This window comes from Molothrus aeneus, chromosome 1 (assembly GCF_037042795.1).
Source record: "Molothrus aeneus isolate 106 chromosome 1, BPBGC_Maene_1.0, whole genome shotgun sequence".
NCBI classification, from domain to species: domain Eukaryota; kingdom Metazoa; phylum Chordata; class Aves; order Passeriformes; family Icteridae; genus Molothrus; species Molothrus aeneus.
Window position 1 is genome coordinate 20,249,856 of NC_089646.1, and position 22,099 is coordinate 20,271,954.

General features: G+C 38.2%; 1 protein-coding gene across 9 annotated transcripts in view; it reads right to left on the bottom strand.

Annotated features, from left to right (window-relative positions):
* Positions 1-22,099, bottom strand: part of CACNB2 (calcium voltage-gated channel auxiliary subunit beta 2) — a 246,285-nt gene that overhangs the window by 43,748 nt on the left and 180,438 nt on the right. For all 9 annotated transcript variants that reach the window (XM_066552467.1, XM_066552481.1, XM_066552474.1 and 6 more), the window contains one exon: positions 2,576-2,698. In XM_066552467.1, the coding sequence (XP_066408564.1) occupies positions 2,576-2,698 (123 nt within the window). The remainder of the gene's footprint in view (positions 1-2,575; positions 2,699-22,099) is intronic.

The following is a 22,099-nucleotide window of genomic DNA, read 5'->3' on the forward strand; positions in this document are numbered from 1 at the left end:
TAATGCACATAATACTTTCTAATTTTAAATTTTTTTTGAAATTTTGGTGAGAATTCCAGCTCTCAAGTTGCTGGCTCAGGTGAGTGATTCTCTGTAATTCACCTGTGTTTGGAGTGCCAAAGGAAATAGAAAAATTAATTAAACGCAGAGCAAAACGATGACCATGCATTAAAGCCTCAAAAGATTGATAAGTTACTATGATGCAGCAGTTTCTTCATGCAGGAAGGAATCCATCATCCTTATGTGTACTGAGTTTTAATGAATGTAACCTAATAATGAAGATAAATTTCCCTCACACTCAATCACTGCAGTGCTTTTCATCACTGTCCACGTACATTGTGAACTGAGGTTTTTCTTGTTTGAGCCCTCTCAGCAGCACAAATTGGTGAACAGCCCTTTCAGACAAAAAGAGGACAGCACTGATCCAGCATGGTATCCTTAGGCAGGCAGAAGCTACTGGAAATTAACTCAGCTTTCTTTGTTTCTAGCAATATGTTAGGTACAAAATATATAAGCAACGCTGCATTTTATAGTCTAATATGTTTTTTTCTTTAATCTGCAGAAATAATTGAAGTTTGGACAATTCAGTTCCCCCAGCATTAACTGTAGGGAGCAGCAAACGTACTGAAGGAGCAAAAGCTGGTGGGATACGGAGGCCTGGACGAGCAGGGCCTGGCACAGAAGATGGAGTGGGAGGACATGGTGTGCAGGGAAGGGCTGGGCCTGGAGCACCCTCTGAAGGAGCTTCAACCCACCCAGACACAACAGCTGCTGCCAAATGCAGGGCAAGAGTCTGAGTCCCAGTTTGACTCCTTGTGGATCCCTTCCCATCTTGCCATTCTGGCAGTGCAGCTGGCCTGGTCCCAGGGTGTGCCTCCCCAACCAATCTCTGGCCCAGCACCAGTAGGCAATAACCTCTCTTCAACAGCTTACAGAGAAAACCAGGTGTTTCTGAAGGCAATCAGCACAGAATGCCTATTCTAATACATCTGCGGTTGCAGGAACATTTTAATCTATTTTTCCACTGCTCAGTGCTACACGCAGCCACAGACAATGTAAGAACTCAGCTGAGCTAAGCTTCCCTTCAAGGCATTTTGGAAATACAAAAAAGTTCAGGAGACTTTTCCTTCCAGATTTTCTCCCACATATATATACATCTGAGACTAAGTTTTGCTGTGAAGAAGAATGCATTAACTTTTAACAGAAAATTGCTAACCCTGTGTGTCTGGTTTATATGGAAACAGGGGAAACACTTGATGTAAAGTCTGAGATTACCACTTCATTTGAAGTGCAGATGGAATAGATGACTACACAAAACCATTTGATCTAACCAAACTGAGCCTTATTTTCCAGTGCTTCAAGACTCACTGGAGAAGGCTGATGGTTTTCACTTGCTAGGACTCTCTGCCTGCTCATCTCTTCTTTTGTCACAAGACAGAGCAGAGAATTCATTCACACTATCATCAGTCAGAAAGTATATTTCCTTCACTATATACAGTCTAAATCAAAATTACTCTTTTTTTGTGCATTTAATATATATGAAAAATTACGACCATTAGCCAAGTCTGTTTCTTATGTTCCTTTAGTCTCTGTCCACCTGTATTTCTATCCCTGTATTAGGATTGTTTCTTTCTTCCACACAGCACCTGTGCTAGCAGAATCATTGTGCATCATCAATCATAACTACTGAGGGATTTTTTGATAGTCTAAAATGAGGCAAAGACATAATTTCAAATACATGGCTAGGTTCCTCTCAACCTTAAACTAACTTTCTGTTTCTTTTCCTATAATTTTCCATATCCAGATGGGCTATTTTGAGACAAGCCACAATGCAATATGACCAAAAGCTAGTAAACATTTTAAAATGAAGGAGTCATTCAAAAGGGAGCAGCAGGCTACAGAAGAGGGCCTGCATGTGAAAGTTACCAAGTTATTTTTTGGGATTGTCTTGCAAGGAGCAGAGAAAGAAAATTACTTTAGGTATTTAAAAATTTAAAATTGTCAAAACCAAACTACAGGGAAAGACAACCAATGCAGCAAATGCAAAGCTCATTTATTGACAGCTGCAATTATCTTGAAACATCATTCCAGTTCTTCAGCATGTAACTGCTAACTAAACACTGTCTGTGCCAGGGAAGTAGCTTCAGTTAAAAAAACCAGGAGACTTGAGAATTTTGGGGTTAATTGAGATGCAGTCACACAGATAAAAGAGAAGCAATCCTTGGCTGCTGAATCACAACAAACCCTCACAGTACCAGATTAGAAAAAAACCCCAGAAATATTTCATCTTTGAATAGTCAGACACAGGCATTTAAACCTATAAATAAGTGATTTTTACTAGAGAAGAAAAGTACTTGCTTTCTGAACTTCATTAATTTGATTGTAAGAAATTTGTGCCATTGCTTCTACAAGAATAGCATTTAAAAGAACATTCAATTTCTTATACACTGTTACTTCTTTAACATTTGTAAAGTGCTTTGGCAATGTGAAGTGTTATCAACATTGCAAAATAGTAGCACTATTACTCAAGTACTCTCTTAAAGAGTGATTCACTTACTCCTCTGATTTTACTTACTTCTTTAACATGAAGAAAATCTTTAGCCTCAAACGAGATGGCCATGCCTGGGACTGGGACATCATCTTCATGAGCTGCACTGTACCCAACATTTGTCCGAACTGCAAATGCAACAGGTTTTGACTGCAAAATAAAAGATGAACATCATGAAGATTTCCCTTCACAGACACATGTACAAACATGGACATGGGAGATGATTTCTCTATGTTATAGCTTTTAAAATCATAAGAATTACAAAGAAGTCTCAATGCATCCATGCAAAAAATAATGAAGCCTAGTTTTTACTGATATTAGTTATTAATATCAGCACATTTCATAAAATACAGATTTTTAGTAGGTGATAGAGCTCTGAATTAATTTGAGGTAAGTCAAGTCAGTAATAAGTAATCAGAATCGACTTGGCAATCCATATAATAATATTATCAGCTTGCAGTTCTGCTGCGAGTTCAGTGTTTGGGGGCTGCCAGTAGAGGTACGTTTTCAAGAGCTACAAAACCCAAGCTCCACGGACAATGGGGCTGCAAAAGGAATTGCAAAGGGAGCATGGCACTGCACCAACATTGCTCCTTCCACACCATTCTTGTCTCGGCAGCCATGTGTTGGTCATCTCAGGAGCATTCTAAGGCTGCTCCAAGTGTAGCCCTCACAGCCTCAGCCCCCAAGAACTATTTGGGGAAATTGAAAATTTGGAGAAGAAGTGCCAACAGTTACCAGGAACCCCTAAGCAAGTCACCTCACTGCACTCTGAAAGTGGAGCAATGTGCCTTGAGATCATTGTGTCATTACCAAATACCAGCCACAGAGAGATCTGTTTTTTTCCCTAACTCTTTCTTATGCTGCTAGCTGACTCAGTAAGTTAGAGAATTTTCCCAAGTTTTGTTTTCAAGAAGCAGTTACCAGAAGAGTCACACAGAAGCCCCACATCTGCACAGCTTCTCCTTACCAGCACCACCCGTGCTGAGCACCTCTCTGCACAGGTATGGTAACAGAAGGCGCCATCCAGCTCAGCCCAGACTACAGCTACCAAGGGCTTCCTTTCCTCTTCTCAAAGGTACAACCATTTTACAGGAGAACAGAATTTTTTCTGATTTATTCTAGGCTAAACAACAGCTTGAGCTTGCTCTCTCCACAGAGATTAGCACACTAGAACCCACCACTGTCCTGCCCCAGGCTGAACCTTTAGCTCAATTTGTCATAACCAGATAAACTGTTAGAAGGGCATCCTGATTTGATTATGTATTCATGATTACACTTCTGAAACTGGGCATTTGTGAGAACAGTAATCCAAAACTAAAGTTTGGTGATTTCTCCACATCAATTAAAATATCTTGTAGTGGTGATAAAATGGGAATTTCCACTTCCTAACAGCTCAAATTTGTATCTTAATGATCTCCTCTATAATTTTCTCAATGTTACTTCCACTATTACCCTACATTATAGATACCAAACTATTACAGAACTAGTCATGTCACAAAAAAAGGAGTCACACAGGCACTGGATTCAGTAATATCATGAATCTTCCTTAAAAATAAAGGACCCTATAAATTACTGGATTTAAATATTCATACAAAACCTCAAAATATTCCTGAATGTAAAAATTCTAACAGAGTTAGAATTCAGACTAACAGAGTTGATGCTTTCTATGCTATTACTAATTTCAACACTCAAAATACAGATATGAATAATCACTGAATTGTCAAATCTCCTAAGCAATACTTACCATCAAATAGTAAATAATCAAGTAAATCATTCCCTGTTATTAAGAATGACCATTTGTATGGCAGTGACCTGTCACTGTAGAAATGTATTTCAGAACAGGAATGGATCTATTAAGGAACAATCTGTGCCAAGCACTGATAGGAGGGATAGTATGCTTGCTTATCCATTCTCACATTGCTATATCCTCTAGGAAATAAAAAAAAAATTGCTTAACCACTGTGACTTGCTCCTAAAAGTAACAGTGGATGAATGACTTTAGGTTGACTAAAGATAAATCTTTAAAATCTTGGCAGCATTGCAACAAACCGACATCTCCAGGAAGTTAATGTCCTTGACATACTTCTTAGACGTGATCTAAAATTTCCTGTTAGAAGACAACACCTGACTACCCAAGAAAAAGAATACAATGGAAACTACTCCAGAACTATCTTAACATGAAAGAACAGTAGCAGGTGAAAGTTCTCTGTCATTCTCTGCCATTAAAAAAATGTAAAACTATGATCAGAAAAACAAAGCAGAACATTGAGTTACAGACATTCACAGAAATGGTGTGTCCCATTTTAGATACTTGCCACACTGGTACAAAGGGAGACTAAATTATCATGGGATTAGACTACAATAATTCACCTAATTGAATATTTAAAACTAATTAATTTATAGAAGCTAAATGCTAGCCTTTTTACATAAATAAAGAATTCTGAAGGTTTCATAGCACTATCAATTAAGTACTTTTCCTGAACTACATTGTCTTGAACTAAAAAAGCCCAGTTGTTATGTAATTAGGGTCTTATGTAAATAAAAAAATAAAAATATTGACACATGCATATGTATATTTGACAATGTATCTAGCATTTGCTTACATATCCAGCAGTTCTGAAATGAGACTGGGTCAAAACAGTTAAGCACTTGCTGTTCATTCCCTAATAATAATGGGAGTCTCCATGAAAATGGGATGGCAGTTTAGCACTCAGTTAATCCACAGGGACAAATGCTCCCAGATGTTGAACAGTTTAACATGTCATGTCTCTACAGAGAAACAAAGTAGCCTGGAAAAGTTCATTTATCTTCAAAATGAACACTTTCATCTTGTTTTTCTTTTTTTTCTCTGGTAGAAGTACAGCACTCGACCAGTTGAATAAACCTACAAGGAGAGCAAACAATCAGACCACGAACATTACTATCATCTATACCATGGGGGCAGCAGGGAACACACTCTGGAGTGAGTTCTTCATGAAGCAGTTTCAGATTCTGATATAAATTCAGTCTATAAATCAACAAAACCTTAGTCAACAACTGTTTAACCAACTTTGGCTGTACACTTTTGGTAATGTACATAAATTAAAGTGTGTCTAGAGCAACGTTACTCAATTTTCTCTTTTTCTATTTGGATCTCACCTCTTCCTTTACCAATTATATTTACTTTACACATCTTCATACCAACTCTCATTACTAATTTCATACTATTTACAGTATTATTATACTTTACTACTTATATTTCCTTGTGCCATCATTAACTTGTATTGAATGTAAACATGAGAATTTGCACATTGTATCTGCCTCGGTCAATTTGTCAGTTTAAACAAGTTTGTACTTGCTTGGCTGAATTTGCATTCAATAAATATTTCACTCAATAACAGAGCAAAATAATACAATCTGTTCTCTAGTTATGTACTTAATACATGACAGGACCTTTTTTTACCTTTAACTGATTTCAGATTTTTTATACTGTTCCATAAACCCAGTGGAGGCAACCCCTGGGAGTCTCAGGCAAAGAGAAAAATTCTGTTATGGAATTTGCTCACAGAACAGGTCATCTCCCTCATGGCCACGAATTTTGGAATTGTTGGTTGATAATCAAAGTATCTCTATTCCTCATCCACTATCATGGTGTAGAAAAACTGATGAAAGCATTCTCCAAACCATTTCTGTCTACACTTGGGCTTGATCTAGGATCTCTGATCCATCTTCCCTCTTATTCTGTCACATCATTCCCACAGTAGAGGCACCTCTGTATTTACACAGTTTAAATGAAATCAGAATGCACCTTTACGAAGGCAATGCCAGCTAAGACAAGAACTGACTCAGAAAATGATTACAGCTACCATTTCAAAAAAATGCTTGTCAAAGCTGTGTCTGTGTTACAGTTCAGAAAACGTGTCTCAGAAAGTTCACTCCCTCCCTATTTCTACATAAAGCTACTCATTCTTCATCCTATCCACTTTTCACACATGCATGCAGCCTTATCCTGAGTGTAAGGAATTATTCTTCTCTTGGGTGATGAATATAATGGGTGCCTCTCAAATCACTAACAAGTTTGCACTCATGAAAATTTAAAAAGTCACACCATTTCTTTCATCTGAGGAAAGGTGATTACTACTACTGAACTTTCCACTAGTAAGACTTAATGGGTAGCAAATGTGACAGATGATGACCTATGTTCAGCACTTTTTTCACAGAGTAGCCCTGTACACAGTGTTTGTGCCATTAAAAATATTAATACTCCACGAAGGACAAAGATCAATAGCACTGTGATGGCCTAATGACTGCTGTGTTGAAAACATCTCACTTTATTTTGCCCTGCTAATGACATAGAGTCAAATATATATAAAGCAGAAGCAGTTCAAAACCTCTATATTTCACAGAATTACATTATTTTTATTTCTCTTATAGAGAAATTTACAACGCTATGAAACCTATACTGTCACAAAAGCAGCTTGAAAATGCAAATGCAAAAATAATAAAAGAACTTTTTTCCTTTTTTTACTTTGTACACTAATTTATGCACCCATTACACAAGAAAAAACTCATAACCCACCTGAGAATACAAAAAATTTACAGGAAATTTTTGTTCTAAATGCTGATTATTTCTGGAGCCTCATGACAAGTAAGAAATTGTCCAATTTCTAACAAGAGCATCTGCTCAGCAATCTCATTGCTAAGGAAGCAATGACAATTCATGAATGTCCCAACAGAAAATTAGGAGCACATACAGCTGCTGTCACTAAAAGCAGCGATCAAAAATACGACTTCCCAGCAAAGACCAGGCCTTCCTTTACAGTCATAGGTGTGTGTACCAAACAAGCCTGGGAGGAAGCAAAAAACCACAGAATAACTGAGGTAGGAAGGAGCCTCTGGTGTCTCTGAGTCCAACCCCTGCCCAAAACAGGTTTGTTTAATCAGGCTGCTCAGGGCTGTGCCCCAGTGAGTCTTAAATACCTCCAAGGACAGAACAACATAACCTTTCTGTGCATCTTCCTCCAGTATTTGACCACCATGGTTGTGAAAAAAACATACAGGAACTATGGTTCTCTCACATATCAATGAGTGAGGAACATAGAAATCCATAATGGAAAAAAGGTACTTCGTTTTGTAGTCCAGTATGAGCAAAATGAAGTGTTATTACAAGTAGAATTTATCAATTACCAGTTTTAATTTTAAGTGGAGCACACAAGGAGCTCTCCATAGCATCCAAGAACCTTTCAATGGATTCATTTTTTGCCATCAAGTTCCCAGTCCAAAAGAGGAAAAGCAAATGGTCTCTAAGGGATGATTTCTCTCTTTTTAAAATGTCATTTAATGTTTTGCCTGTATTTATCCCCTAAGCAGTGGTCTAAAAAGAGGGTTTATGCTGTATTCAAGACTTCCAATGAAGTGAAGGAGCTGAGAAGTACAGTATGAGAAAAAACACAGTACAACTGTAGTTAATTAGTAGCAGCCTAAGTACAGTGGTATAATGACATCCAAAATCTTCTGAATTATAATGGCTTTGGATAGCACAGATCCCTTCAGAAGGATCTGGGAGAGAAGTAGTTTAACACAAAATTATTTGATCTGACTACATTTTCCCATCTGTTTCCAAAATTAGGGCAACGTGAACAATGTCCAGCCATTACCAGAGCTTGGTCTGCTACTTTACAAAGGGTTGGCTCACCTAATTCTTGCCTAGGACACGCCACAACTGCTCCTCTCTGGTGCCTCCTGCAAGAGCAGCCAGCGAGGACTAGTGCCTGTCGCGCGAGGACCCCGCGCCATCACCTTCCCGCTCGGACTCAACATGGGCTGTAAGGGCTGCTGCATGGAAACTCAGCTATAAAAGATTAATTCTGACTTTCCTTAGGATCGAGGATCACTGGAGATATTTTCTGAGGAAACCTTTGAATCCTTCCAGTTCCTTGGAATCCCTCCTACAGCAATGCTTGCACTCAATGCTGAAGAGAAGGAAAATTTAACACATCCAGCTGGTACAAAAAATAGTCTGCCAGATCCAATTTTTCTAAACAATAGGTAGATTTCAGAGAATTTTTTTTTTGTCCTCTAGTACTCTCCAGAGATACTTTTGTTACTATTTTAGCTCATCTTCACACACAGCTTGAAAGTCATGTTTCTTACTTCCTTTTGCGAAATCGTATTTTAATAGAGTCACCAATGTCGGTTGACATTCAGCTCAGGAGGCAGCAACGACTGAAATAGCTGTACTGACGCACACCAAGCTTTCTCATATGAGCAGGATCTTTTTTTATTAGAGCATAATGCCAAAACTCGATGGTGGCCATGTGTTGTCTGCATGCAAGTGCGCCAGAAAGGTGGCTCTTCCATACCACCCACTTGGGGAGTAAACAGGAACCGCTGGAAACCGGCACAGCTGAAAAAGTCTGTTTGTGCTTACTGAAAACATGCTTATTCTGGCAGCAAAAGCCAACAGATGAAAACTGTCATTTGCAATAAAAATACTGTGCTGGGATTTCAAGTTCTTTTTTCAATGTCACAATGAGGACGTTTTATGCTTATGAGACATCTTAGGCTTATGAGACAGCATTTTAGCAGATCTTAGCTTTTTTGGATAAACTGAAGTTCACATAGAGAAAAGATCTGCAGTAACATTTTCAGGCTCTTCACAAACAAAAATTTACCAGGAAAAGCAAAGTTCTGTGACACAGAAAGCTAAGTAAACACTAAATACATCAGCAATGCAATGGTTAAAAATGAAGACTATTACCAAAATCTCTTAAAAAATGCTGCTTTGCCTAAACTGTTTCTTATTTCAGTGTTATTCATGCAAGTTTTTTTGCTGGTTCCAGTATTTAAGTAATTCTGCATTTTATTTTTTTTTTTATTGGATCAGAAAGTCTCTACAACTGCTAGAGCCAAAGGTTAATGTTTATTAAAATGTTTCACTTTTATATAATATTTTAAGCATGTTTTCTAAGAAACTGCTGAAAAATTCTTCCTTTATTCAAAACATACATTTTGTAGCTAGACTGCTCTGTTTCCAGGAATTACATGGCTATATGTTCCAAGGATGATATTTTAAAGTCTGAAAAGCCAAATGTTCTATTAGCTCTTAACTCAGACACTGAACTAAAACTGAGAAGTTATGTGAGGATATGATAAACACTACAGCTGCCTCAAGGCTCTTGCCCCTTTCAAATTATTACATTTTATGGCCATAGTTTATGTTACCTTATGCCTCACCTGGATATCTATTGTTTATGTAAGTCTTGCACTATCTGAGATACTTCTCGTTTTTAAATTAAAATGGCATCTATACTTCAAATCTCCCTGACAACATAGATGCAGATTACATAAAGACAGAGCACATATTCACTTCACAGTCAAAGCTGTGGTAAATGAGTATTTGTTAAACTTGAAAGTTAAACATCCCAGACTCGGGAAAAGTGAAAATGAGGCTACCTTTACCTTAGGGGAATGGTGGTGGTGTATCTTTAACTTAGACCTCACTGTGTACAGTATTATTGTTCAACCATTAACCTTACAGTAATGTATTTTCTCCCATCTCAGCACTATAGAATCACAGAAGCATTAAGGCTGGAGAAGACCTCCAAGACCACTGAGACCAAACACCACCTTCTCCACTAAACCACAGCATTAAGTGCCACGTCCAGTCATTTCTTGAGCACTTCCAGGAATGGTGGCTCCACCACTTCACTGGGTAGACCATTCCAATGCCTGAGCACTCTTTCAGTGAAAAATTCTTCCTGATGTCCAACTTGAACCACCCCTGCCATTACCTCTTGTCCTGTCACTGGTTGCCTGGGAGAAGAGACCAACCTCCTCTCAGATCGTTGTAGAGAGCAATAGATTCTGTATCTTACTTGCATACAGGAGGCTCTTTCCTTGCAAAAAAACCAACAATGTGCGAAACACAAGGAGCTCTCCATAGCATCCAGAACCTTTCAATGGATTCATGTTTTGCCATCAAATTCCCAGTTCAAAAGAGGAAAAGCAAGTGGTCTCTAAGGGATGATTTCTCTCTTTTTAAAATGCCATGAACGTTTTGCCCATCTTTATCCCCCAAGCAGGGAGCTAATGCACCAATCCCATGACAACAAAGGAGAAAAAAAAAATCAACAACTACTTGTTAAATATTATCAGACTAGACAGTAAAGTCTATAGATTTATATATCTGCACAGGAAAGATAAGATAGCACAAAACACTTTGAATATGTAATTTTCTATCTTTGGAGCACCTGACATTGTATACATGGTTTATATGTTTTTCTATTTAATTACATGTGTATGTGCAATTTTCTATGTTTAATTAAAACAAACAACAAAAGGATCATCCCAGCAATGCCTTTCCAGTGTTACCCTGACATTTTCAAACACCATCAGTATGACTGAAATCTTTATATCCATTGCCAAAAACTCCTTGCAACTTCCAGCACAGAATTAACAGACTGCAAATGGTTTAATATTCTGTAAGATGCAGAGCACTAGAGCCAAGGCACACTTTGGCTCTGATGTTCAAATATTTGCTGGAAGCAGAACAACTGTGAGACTCAGGAACTAGAGCTTTTCAAAGCAAAGCTAATGAGAAATGTAGTGTTATCTAAAATTTTTAATTTTTCTTTAAAAAAACAAAGTTTACATGAAGGTGATACAAAACTTATAAACTATTAGGACAAATATAATAATTTCGGAAGAATAACATAAGTAATTTTTAATAATAAATAATAATAAGTAAAATAAATTTTACATCAAAAACTTCATCTATTATAATTCTCCTGTATCTTGTTTCTCTTGTATATTGTAATCTTCCTTTTTTGCTTTGGGCAAAAGCTCAATTCTTGACTCCTCAGCCTGGCCACCACTGTGCCTGTGCACATGTGGGAGACCAGTGAGCACCAGCTCCCTCTCTTTGAATGAAGGAGCTCCCAGGAGGTTTAGCAGCAGCACAGCTGCTGCACTGCGATTCCCCTGCCCTGGTACAGGAGGAGCCATGGCCTTGCTCATATGTTCTGGAGATGCCCTTCTGCCAAAAAAAATTCTTCCAAAGGTTTAGAATTAGCCTAGAGCAGAACTAGGGCTTCTCTGATATAGGCCAGGAACCAAGGAAGAACCATGCAGGGGAGAAGCCAACAAAGGAACATCTAAAAGCTGGGCTTTGGGCCATTCTGTCTGAGCTGTGCCAAAAGCAGTCCATCACCTAAAGATTTGTGGGAGCTCTCATCTCATCCCTGTCCAAAAACAGTCTCTCACACTAACAAGCTAAAATCAGAATTACTTCTCTTTAATACTTCCTAATATTCTTATTTACTTTAATATTTCCTAATATTCTTATTTACTTTTCCTTGAGACATCTCATTTGGATTCCTTGCTCAGAGCACAAGATAAAACATGTCTCCTGGTGGGTGTATGAGATGAGGAGTGAAGTGCAGTGATGATGATATCCTTACAGAATATATTATACAGCTGGTGCACAGCTAGTCATCTAGCCAGCAGATGAAACATTAGCTGGCAATAAACCTTACTCTTATTATAGCCATAGAACTGCTAAGGTTTAATTCCAGGCTGGATGTAGCAAGAGTTATTATAAAAACATGAAATAAAATGACACAAAATTGCAACAATTTTTCTCTTCGTAAGGAAAAAGACACGGCATCAAAATGCAAAGCGGCAGTAAGAATTCTAATTTGGGTTTCTAGAGTTTTTTAATTTACTGTACTTTTCTTGGCTGAGTGGACTGAATTTTCTGTGAGTATGCACTCCTCAGGCTGAACCAATGCCAGTGGGGCAGCCTGTGCTCAGTCTGACCAGGGAATCAGCCCTGCACACAGATGTTTTCTCCACACACAACAGGTAGTACACATACAAGTGCTTTATTCATAAGCAGCTGCTATTTACATTCTCAGCATCTCACAGGATTTTACCTGCCTGAACGTGTTGCTGCAGCAGGTTCTCCTGGGAAGTGACTGCCACTGGTATGAGAATCAGGTCTTCTCTCCTCCAGCCTCCAAACTGCCTTGCCTTTTATTTTATAGGATTTAGATCATATCAGAGAAATTCAAAATTTAGTTTCTTTCTCATTGCCACATACTGTAGAGGGGAGAGCACCCAGAGGATGATGAGGACACTCAGCAGGGGATCAGTTCTTTCTCCAGCTGGCCGACCAGAGTCTCCCCTTGCCTTTTTTCCTCTGTCTCCCATTTTTTTCTGATTTTTCCCCCAAAGTCCCTATCCCTAGGAAGAGGTGATGCACACTCTGGATCTGGTGGGGCAGTTTGTGCACATCAGCGAGCCTCAACACACTCTGAACCAATGCCTTTTTATGTGCAATACAAAACATTACTGGACACCAAATATGGCTCCCTAATAAGCTACTAAATTCTGCATACTTCTAAAGCTTCTAAAAGAGCAATTTAAAAATTCTGTATATTTCCTCTAGTATCAAAATTATATAAAATCCATGGCTATACTCCAAGATCTATAATCCTTTCTGAATTGCTGGTAGCCAATCAGAAGTTTGTAAATGGCTTTATGGCATAACCCATGCAAACAAAGTGACACCAGGAAAACAGGATGGTGGACTTCTGCTCTTTATTTTTTTAAAATTTAAATTAGTTTTTTTAATAGCCATATTTTACTTCTGTATTTACTTAAATACATTAAGAAACTGGAGTGAACCTTAAGAGTAGAATATTGAGCTGCAATGCTGTTAAATGTTTTGGGTTTTGTGAATAAAAGCTTCATTCAAGATGCAGAAAATAGGAAAACAAAATACAATAAAACCAGTGTGTTATTAATTAAATTACATATTTTAACCCTGCTTTAAATTTGTATTTCATCCCAAAGAAATACTCTTTTTTGCTAGCATGAAGAACTTTTAAAATTGGTTGATTGATACCAAAGTCAAAATTTCTAATATTTCATAGCTGTATCATTTTTTGAGTCAGACACTGGAAGATAAAGGCATTTTTTACTTGTTTTCATCTAAAATGAATCCTTTTCTGCACAATGAGAATTAAAAATTACTTAAAATAAATGAATATAAACCCTATATTAACTTTACACAGCTTCATAATTTTTATATTAATTTAATGCAATATTATCTTAAATTTTCAAATAGTCACTGTAAAATAAAAGTTATTTAATAGTGTTTGATTTCATAATGGGTTTATAAAGACTGGTTTCACATGAAAAAATACAGATGGTGCACCTAATTAATCAGTGTCCAGTTAAAAACTGAAGAAAATTATCTCTTTAGGTATCACTAAACAATTTACACGAACCATTTTTTGTCACTTTGCATTCTCAACAATATGGTAACTAAATGAAGTGGAAATCCACTGCATAATCATGTCTTAACAGAGTTGTGTAGTAACTGCATAATCAGAATTTACATGAAGAAGATAACATTTCCTATCCAGAGATAGGAGAAAAAATATGTTGTCTAGAACAACAAATATACAGACCCTCTCTGAAGTTCAAAATGCACTGTGAGATAGACCACTGAAACTCTCTGATTTAAGGATAAAATCAGCAAAAAAGCCAAAACAAACAACCCAAGGAAGGGACATGAAAGAGACACATTATTAGCAATCAAGCCTGAAGAAGATGCTAAGGGTTTTATTTGAATAATTACCAATTATATAAATAGAGTTCATTGTCCTAATGGCATCTGTAAACTATGTAGACATTTATGAAGAATGGAATCAAGCAGGGCAAGAGTAACATCAGTCAGGAAAGACTGATGAAAGGGGAATAAATACAACAGTCTATATGAAAGCAGATTTTAATATACTTGCAGTGCATCAAGTATAAGCAACTCAAGGAAAAAGTTAGTTCAGGAAAGTAACAGGTCCTCACGGAAATAATTTTAAAGGCATAAGCACAAACTAAACTATATAAAAAAAGATGGACAGTTCATAACCAATAGAGGAAACAAATAGGGGAAAAATCAGCATAAAATTATATATTTCTAAACTGGAAGAATTAGCTGAATGAAAAAACTGAGCACAATTTATAAGGATAGATGTAAATGACCAGACACTCATCAACTTTGTATGAAAGAAACAGAGAAACAAAGATTCAATGGCTGTCCTAATGACAGGATTTATGAACTGGACCTCAATTAGGAATGACTGTTACTCATGTACAAGTCAGTACCCCACAGAAGATGACCAGGCAAGAATACAGCCCACACTGCTCCTAAACAATCCATCTGAGAGGGTCTGGGGCCTCATGCAGCAGTGCTGCACTGTCTTGAGGACAGCACTTCAAGACAAGGTTGAAGGAAGAAGACTAACGATTTGGCCAGGAACAACAATGATGATGGGAGGTGTAGAAAATGGCAGGGAGAACAAAGAAAATTACTTATTTTCTAACTTTCAGAGGTTGCAAGAAAAAGTTACACAAATACCTATAAGGTGTGTAGAAGAACAGGCTTCTTGGAAATGTCCTGAAATATCTTTAAATCTTAATTTTATTTTACTCTCTGAACTTTTTCACATTTACATAAGTTTATTAAAAAAAAAAGTCAAACTTTACTTAACTCTTTTAATTTTGGACTTTATCTCCATCCTTTTCCAGCTGCTATGTCAAAAGTGTGGTCATTTAATATTACTGAGGGAGAGAGGGAAGGAGGGAGGGAGGATCAACCATAGGGCAATGGACAGCAGAACTTTACATTCACAAAACATTCAAACTCTCTCAAATTCACTGCTTCCACTTGGTCAACCTCATGCTGTACATCATGGAGTCAAGAGCACTGTAAATCTCCTCTATTGCATATCTCATAATATTTTTTCTATGAACTGAGGTATTTCTAAAGAACTATTTTTAACTACCTTTTGTCCCCAAAGCAAGAAAGCTCCATACACATATATTTTGGATCAGTTAATTACCTTTTTCTGGTACTCAATGAACTTCTCATGTTTTCAATAATGTGGCATCTAAGTGCTATATATAAAAAATTTATACAAGCATTCATTTTCATCTCACAGTGATGTAGCGAGAACATGAAAAAAAAAAAAAAAAGACTAGACCCAGAGTGACAGAAGAAAATATTTAAAAGAGAAAAGGTGGGGTTTATTTCAACTGAACAAGTTATTACGTTGTTGGGCAGAAACAAGCCTTAAAGACTACTTAGAGAAGAAGCCACCTATAGTAAGTCAGATCAGGCAGCAACTTACTGAGACACAGAAAGTGCACAAAAGTGGCCCATAAAGCCCTCCTAGATCCTTCCCAGGATCTAAGGAGGTTGCCTGTATTTGTAGGGAAGAGAAACAAGCCAAGCCAACTACAATGGTGGCAGGTGAGCTAGAAGACCACAAAAAGACAGAAACTAAGTGGGAACTCTGTCAGGAAATGGAAGCTCAAAGGAGCTAGAAAAACAGTAAAACATCTTGGATTGCTGAGCCCAAAGGACATTACCAAGAAGTTAACATGGGTATTCAGATTTGCCTGCAGAGTCAACCCTCAAAACCTAAGGCAAGAAAGCAAAGCATCAGGGGTGAGATACTACTAGGCTGGTCCCATTCCTAGAAATACCAGGCAGTGCAGTGGCTTCAAGGCCCACACTCTCAAGAAACAGCCAGGGGAAAGGCCAAAAGAGGTGGAAAAGGTGGCCCTTCAGAGGGCATTTTGTTCAGGATTATCTGCTGCAGGGAAGAGAACACAGAGGGTCAGGTAATGATGACTTGGCCTCCACAGCCCAGACAGGGAAGTGTTAGAACTCACTTATAAAACACGTTTACACCAGCCAGAAATGTGACATTTAAAACACCCTGAAGACTGAAAAAAACTGTCTGAGAGGAAAAATAAATAAATAAATAGGCAAAGAAAAGAGAAGGAGCGAGACAGCCTAAGCTGTGAAAGAGTGTGTTAGGAGAGAAATTGGTGGGATTCTGTCCTAACACTTTTCTTTGAGCAGCAGCTGACTGAGTTTGTTGAGCCTCTGGAAGCAGCCCCAACACACGAGCTGGTACTGCCCTGCATCTCAGCACTGCTCAGGGGGAAAATCATTAGGAGGAGATAGTGGTAGGTGTGGCCTTTAGCTTTAACTCTGACATGATTACTACACAGGTCTCCCCAGCTGGCAAAAACACAGCAGCCAGCAAAGTAAGGACAGAGGCTATTGCTCAAAATAGATTTTAAAATTCCGTTTCCCACCTCCTTTTTCATCAGTGCTTCTCCCCATCGCCTTCAACTGCTGTGCCAAGCAACAAAGGAAAGGCGCAAGCATATCCAAAGTGCAAAACTGTTTGTGTTCCACATTGCTTGGCATCCCTTCTTGCTAAAATGTGTATATGATAGACCCAGGGGCCACAGAGAGAAAGGAAAATCTGGGAAGCAACCAGAATCTTTAAAAATTCAGTGTCACAGTGAAATGCAGCTTCCAAAGTAGCTGAGGCATTTTGATGAAGCATCTCCTGGCCTCAGTCAGACACTTCTGTCATGCCTCCATCCTCCCTGGCTACAGCATTGCAGCCAAGTGTCATCAAACAAAGGAACCCTGGCAAACACAACCCTAGATGGCAGGGCTGGTCCTGGCTACACTGCCAGGACAGAAGCAGCAATGTGCTGCTCAGGCAGCAAGTCTGTCACCCTGTAAACTGATTTGGGGTTTTTTGTTGCATAACACTAAAAAGAAAGAAATACTTTAAAAAAAAAATCCAATATAAACTCTTATCTTTTTCCAGCTCTTTGTATTTTTGTGATTGGAGGTAAAAAACAAACACCGATGAGCATTTCTCATCAGTTACAGCTGTAGGTTAATTCCTTTTATTTATCCTCATTTTATGCAACAAGTCAAAGGCAAAAGTTACAGAGTTTAAGTTGGAAGTATTCCCCCTTTTTATAGTCCAGCTCAGTATAATGTGTTCTGGCCATGTAACTTGGTGTTCTCATAAATCCCCCAAAGCCCAAGCCTTTCTGATTTACCAGAACCAGTGTACTTGCTCAAAGTTTTTCTTCTTTTTTTTTTTTTTTTTCCTTTTCTTGCACAGGATCAAATTGGCCATTTCTGATTTCAGAAAGAACAATGGGGTGTTTGTTTACAATGGTCTTTGCATTGAGACTGTACTTTTCTTTGTTCAGATCTTCAGAATCACATGAAACTATGGAAAAGCAGTAAACCAAAGGAAAAGTGTGAGACTTTTATGCTGGGTATCCATGACTGTGCTCTGGTGCTCATCCAAGTAGCCTTCCCACACACCATAACCTCTGCACCCACGAAGTTTTCAGTCTTTTACTTTATCATTTGATAGAGGGTGTAGAAGTCTAATATTAATAGCAAGAACTCTTGAATTTTGTGATGATAGCTGAACAGATAAAAGCAAATGTGCAAACAGTGCAACCAAAACACAAATGTCACCACACTTCACAAGCAATGAAAAGGCAAAGTCACATAAAACCAGCACTTAATAGTGGCATTGGAGAACTTTGGGGTAGTCCAGTAACACAACAGCTTCAACAAAAAGGAGGTCAATGTGAAAAAAGATCCAGAGTGTGTAAACTACATTTTTTATCCTAAATATCAAATTCAGTTAAACATTAAACTTACAACAGGTAACATAAAGACATTCTGTGAAAAAGCTATGTTCTTTCAAGCCACCTTTGAGAGTGTTTTTCTGCCTTGTTTCAAGCAGTGAAGAGCTTACCGCCTTTCCCTGGCTTAGTACATTATACCAGATTGGAACTGTTAACATCAACACCAACCAATGAATTCCCCGGGAAGCAGAAGCCATGGCTGACCCAGTAACCCCTGAGAGGCTTAGGAAAAGCTTATAGCTTTTAAAAGCACAGCAGAGACAAGCACCCAGAAGATCCTTTATCATAAATACTGTGTCTTCTCTGGAAGGAGAAAATCCTACCAAGCCCAGTGAAAAGTCCTTGGAAGACACACCCTCCTGCTCTGAGGGGGATATTTAGTCAGGCTGCTGAGAGATGCACCATCCCATGGGACACAGGAGGGCAGGGAACAGAGGGAGGGGACTTTAATTCCTGGGAAAATGCCTCATGAGGTCAGGACACTACTGCTGATCCAGCCAAGAAAAGGGATGCAATTGTTCCCAGAAGGAAAAGGGAAGAAGCAAAAAACATGAAACCTTTAACCTTTTTGTTCACCATATCAAAGTGGTCAACCAGAGGGTAATGGTAGCTGACTAGCTTTCGCTTCCCATAACCTCACAAGCCATTAGATTCCCTGGCCTTGTCATTTCTCTCCGATCAGCATTTCATGAACTGTTTCAAGTATTGCAAATATCTTACCTTTCATTTTTTAAACTTTTTCTTTACAAATTATAAATGAACTTGTTTATTAGATCACAGTGGCATAAATCTGCTGCTTTCTTTTTCCATCTTCATCTTACACATAAGTAACCAGTTAAATTAAATCCAAGATATAAATGTCTGACTTAAAAAAAAAAATCAGCTCATTATTAAAAAAACCCAACAACTTGTACTCAGTGCCAAGAATAGAAAAAGGCCAAAAGGCCAGGAAAGTAAACTCCCATGTTAAGCCAAACCTAGCATTTGAGCAAATGAGCAATGCATATGAAGGAAAGGACTAAAAGCTTCTTAGGCATAGAAATTGCTACCCTTTCCTTTACATACAGAGGCAAATGAGAACATTCCCAAGTAATTGATGTCTTTGAGGTACAGGATAAAGCGGATACTTTGAACACACAATATTACAATATCTTAACATTACAGTATCCATTTTTTTTTAACATCTGCAACAAAAGATGTGCAATTTTTCTGTCACCTTTATGGGCAACTTACAATACAGGGCAACTGTGCTCCCAGCCAGAGGACAGAAATGAAGGTGGCAATGAAGACATGCCAGTTCACATCTGCCACTCCTACAAACTTCACTAGTTCTTGTGTTTGAAAAGAATACTGTGGCCCTTCACCTAGAATATCTTCCCTCTTTCCGCCAGGACATCCAGGATCTCTCCATCTTTAACTACAGGCATTCTCTTGGCCCTCACAGACCTTTCTGCAGTTTAGAGAAGTTCCCAACAGGCTCCTGGATTTCACTGTGCTAACTCCATTCCTCCAGGTTAGGGCAAAGCTGCAGCCAAAACCTCTGTTGCTCCCCTTGCTAACAGGCTGTAGAGGGAAAAATCACAATCCCTCTCCACTGTCCAGTCAAACTTCAGTGTTTCCAACCTGGCTGCACTCTCTGGCAGTCCTGTTCCTCAGAAATCACACTGTTCACTGCAGTGCTCTCACCAATTGTTGTTCTCCATTCAGTATCATATCTCTGCTCACTCCTGGCTCCCTGGTTTCAGAGAGGATGGAAGTTAACACCATTTTTTGAGCTAGTATTTTATGGTTGCAGTGTTGGGACATCCTGCCAACACCATATGAGCTTAGAGAATTCAGTTTGCTCAGTTAACTCAGAAGTTAATGTGATTCCCTGGTTAAGTTACAATGAGCAGTATCAGTCTTGGTTTTCCACCACCCTTTCAGCAAGGGTGGTGTAAAATCCCTCCTCTTAAAGTGTATTGAAGCATGGCCATTTTCCACATTCATGTCCAAGGAAGAATGAACAGCACAGCACACCATGACAACAAATTACTTAAGTGAAAAATGCAAGTAAGAACTCCAAAAAACCTGAGGAATTTCTGTATTTTTGTTTGTATTGACCAAAACTCAAGATACTGAATCCTTATTGAACTTAATGGAGCTCATAAATAGTGACATGGCAAGGTGAGGAAGGAGGAAGCCCAGCTCCCTTGGGCACAGGAGGCCGCTGCCCCAAGGGACAGGGTGGCTGTCCTCTGGTGCTGCCCTGCCATCATGTCCCCACAGCAGCAGCTCCTGGAGGCTGCACCTGCTCGGCCTCCTGGGAGCCTCCTCCCTCTAGTCAGGCACAGAACTTCCCACCTTCCTGTATAATTCAGCTAAAATACAAAATTGATCATGTAGTATGTATTGAATTATTTAGGAAAATACTACGCAGGATCTTACCCAACAAGACAGTTTAGGGTTGAGACTAAGCAAAATTTCCAGTAAAACTGCTAGGAGAATTGCTGCTTCCCAGCCTTGGTTATGGCGTGGGAAAGGCTGCTGATGGAAGCAAGCTAATTCACTATCGACTGACTGGGTAAGCAGTCCATGAATGACAGATCTCCAGCCTTTCTGCCCTGCCTTTTGAACAATCTTCTATTATATATTTTCTCTCTCTAATGTAAAAATTGAAATTCTGCTACAGGCTCTAAATTTTTATTTCATTAACTTGTTTCAAATTGTGACTAAGTTGTACCAATCAAAAATTGCAGACTTCTTGCCCCCAGTGATGCCTAAAAACTGATTTGGATTAGAAATTCATAGGTTTGAATCAAATTAACTAGCAAACTCCTTTTAGAAAAGTGTAAGAATCACTTTACTTAAGTTACATAAGAAGAAATAATAACAATCACTTTCCAGAAATTATTGTATTTCAGAGAAAGTTAATCTTCTCAGTCTTCTGTAGAAGTTTTATCTAAATCTGTGCTGAGTCAGATGCTCAATTTTGCTCCTGAGATTTCTTGGCAGACAACTTCTATATCCATCAGAAAGTTCCAGGAAAATTGGAAGCGCAATTCATTAACGTACAATAATCTATAGGGTAAAAACTAATAGTGAAGTGTTCTCTAAGGTACTCTCAGGACAAGAGAACATAAATAACTAATTGACTGTTTTCAAAGTGTGATAAAGCAGCTGCTTTGAAAGAATATTTATTGCTAATTTAAAATAAAAATCTTCATAAAAATGTGATAATGAAACAAGAGTGCTAAAAGCAGAAAACTACTCTTTTTACATCACGTTAATTTACCAGTAACAATTTTGTATTTAATGCAAGATTCTTGAATTTAAATTAGATATCCAAGTATATGATTATATGATCAATTCCCACTTAGTAGGGTTACTGTCCTTCATGCAATGCTGGTATTTCCATTAGTAACCTTTGCAAATAACATGATAAACCTATCAATTGTGAAAGCCATTACTTTAATGCAATAATCAAATTGTCTTTCATTTGACATTAGTCCTGGACAAAAAATGACCAAGCATCACAAAGGGTAATTAAGAAATCACATATATAACTTCCAAGTGTAAAGAATATCACATTGAAGAACCAGTCTCAAGCGAGAAGCTGGCAAGACAGAAATCTTGAGTAACACATTCAAGGAGGAAATGGTAAGTATCTTCTTTAAAAATACAAAATTACCAGCACAGTAAATACTTACAAGAATAAGGTATGTGAGCACAAATAGACTAAGACCATGGCAAAGAGTTTTTTCTTTTTTCTTCCTCTGATGTGTAATCAGCTTTTAAAATGGGAGTATTTTACCATGGAAAAATGTTGCACAGATCTAAAAGGCCACAATATTGAAGCTTATATTGTTACCTGTATGTATTCATGACTGACTAAATCTTGAAGTTCACAGTACAAAATGTGAAGTCACAGGTATTCAGATCTGTGATGTGCTCTAAATATAGATAATTTAGGTCATAACCATAAGAGATACAAACAGTTCTCTGATATAATCCTCATGTGACACTGTTATTACT